General features: G+C 41.2%; 1 protein-coding gene across 1 annotated transcript in view; it reads right to left on the bottom strand.

Moving 5' to 3' along the window:
- LOC107099351 (rab11 family-interacting protein 4A-like) overlaps nt 1-2,292 on the bottom strand; it is a 27,103-nt gene that overhangs the window by 16,057 nt on the left and 8,754 nt on the right. Inside the window, exons 2-3 of the mRNA XM_015397429.1 lie at nt 1,650-1,768; nt 1,432-1,554 (exon numbers count right to left, since the gene is read on the bottom strand). Coding sequence (XP_015252915.1) covers nt 1,432-1,554; nt 1,650-1,768 — 242 coding nt within the window. The remainder of the gene's footprint in view (nt 1-1,431; nt 1,555-1,649; nt 1,769-2,292) is intronic.

The following is a 2,292-nucleotide window of genomic DNA, read 5'->3' as shown; positions in this document are numbered from 1 at the left end:
CAGTATGTGTGCGTGTGCGTGGTTGTGTGTCTCTGTGATGCCCTGCGACAGACTGGCGACCTGTCCAGGATGTACCCCGCTTCTCGCCCATAGACTGACGGGGATAGGTACCGCCCCCACCGCGACCCTGACAAGGACTCAGTGGGAGAAAATTGATTGATGCATAATTATTATTACATTACTGTATTTATTAACTTCAGTATTAGTTTGTTATTATAGTTGGTAATTAAATTTCGGCAGATTAATTAATCATTACTTTTGGATTTTCTCATTTACCAAAAAGCATGTCCTGAAATATCTGTCAAAATTCTAAGCATTCAACCTGGGCCTGGGACGTCTAGTCTTTACTCAATATTCAGTGACTTTTATTATTTGGAGTAGCTTGATTCAACATTAATTAATCAATCTTCCATCATGACTGAGAGAAGTTTCCTTCACTCTGCGTCACACCATACCTAGTCCCTGATTGGCTGAAGTGGAACAAATTGCCAAAGGTTCAGGATTCAGTCGGTGAGGATTTGGAAGGTTTGTGAAGCAGGTAAAGGTGATGATTTACTTTTTTTGTCTTTTGGGTTGAAAATACCTGTTTTTTTCTGGCTTTAACGTCTGTACGGTGATCTGATACAAACTGGATAATCTGAGGATCTGCTGATATACTTAGTAATAGAAACCTCGTTGCTCTCCTCATCCGTCTTAAAACAGGCCTCCCCTTCCATTGTTTTGCAGCTGTGACGGATGACGGGCGGGTTTCTGTTAATTCTGAACCTCAGAAGCAGAGAAAACTCTTTTCTGGTTCTCACCTACTGGAGAACAAGAACAGCTTCCTCTGTTGTTGTAGATTACCCAACAGGGTTCAAGCGGAACATGACAGAGTGCGTTAAACTGACTGAAACCTTCAATTATTATAGCTACAGTTTGGCAAAACAGCAGCAGAACATTTCCTTAAGAACTTTGCACTGGTTTTAGTGACTCAAATGGATTAAAACATTTTAAAGGTATTGTTGAGACTCTTCGCAAATGTTTTAAGACCTTCCCTCTCCACATTAAATAAAAAATGCACATGGGCAACCCTATATTTACTCCCAAGAGGGAACGTCTATTAAACGCGTGTGAGACCGTGCACAAGCCCATTTCTTCCTGTGCACACTGTTTAAAAGCTGCTGTTTGCGACACTCATACAAGCTGGCTTTCAAAAAGAAGATTTTTAATTTTGCCACTATGTAAGACTCTCCACCAGTAAGTGAAAATGGGGTCAAGCACGTTGGACAGGTTTACTTAAACATCACCAGAATGATTGATAGTTAGGAGGACCACTAATTTTGATGATCCACCCGAAAAAAGAACATCCTCCACTAAACCTTTAACATGTGTTAAAAAATGATCTGAGAACGAATGAAAAGTTTGTGATTTGGTGTTTTTTTCCACACAAACCTGGAGGGCAGTGAGGAGCCGAGGTCTGAGAAGCCGTTTGTCCTGCTGTCTTCTTCTGGGCACGGACTGCTGGGGCTGAAATCTACATCTACCCCCTCACCATAGTCCTCAAACTGCTCTTCTCTGAGGACGACAAGAACAGACGCCAATCCAATCACATGTTTGGTCTAAATAGTCTTCCCAGAATCAAAAGGGTCCCTTTTGTTTTTGTAACTGACCTGTCTTGTATCTCCTGGGAGTCGGGCCGTCGGGCGTTTTTAACACCGTCGCTTTCTGCCTCAGCTCCGTAGGATCGCGTACATGTGATAATAGGAGGGCCAAGCCTTGCCTCGTCGTTCTGCATTAACACACAAAAAAAGATGAGTGTAGACTGTATATGAAAAAGGTGAGAGGACAAAACAGAACAGCACACTTACAAATGGTGCCATTCCCGTAATATTCCCATATTATTCCCATTATATAAGTGTTTTTCATATAGTTCACATGGTACTGAGAGGTCTAAATCCTTCAGAACGAAGAATATTATCAATATGGATTAAAATTCACCTTAAAAAAAGCAAAGATAGCAGGATAGGCCAATGCAGTTATGTGCACCATACATCAGACGCAAGACTTCTCATTTTTCCTGTCATATACCCCTTTCCCACTGAAACCCTTTTTAAGGAAAAGTTCGGTCAGCAAGGAATAATTAATGGATCATTATTTATACCTAAAACTAATATGTGTGCAGTGATTTAATGAATGAAGCGTTAATCAGTAAAAAAATAACAATAACTTTTGTTGGGATCACTGAGTCTGGGAGCGGCCATTTTTTCCCAAATATAGTAGCCCCTCCCTCCTGCCATCTTCCAGCAGTGACGT

This window comes from Cyprinodon variegatus, unplaced genomic scaffold (assembly GCF_000732505.1).
Source record: "Cyprinodon variegatus isolate N-32 unplaced genomic scaffold, C_variegatus-1.0 Scaffold862, whole genome shotgun sequence".
NCBI lineage: Eukaryota > Metazoa > Chordata > Actinopteri > Cyprinodontiformes > Cyprinodontidae > Cyprinodon > Cyprinodon variegatus.
The sequence above is the reverse complement of the archived record's forward strand: the minus strand, read 5'-3'. Positions and strand labels throughout refer to the sequence as shown.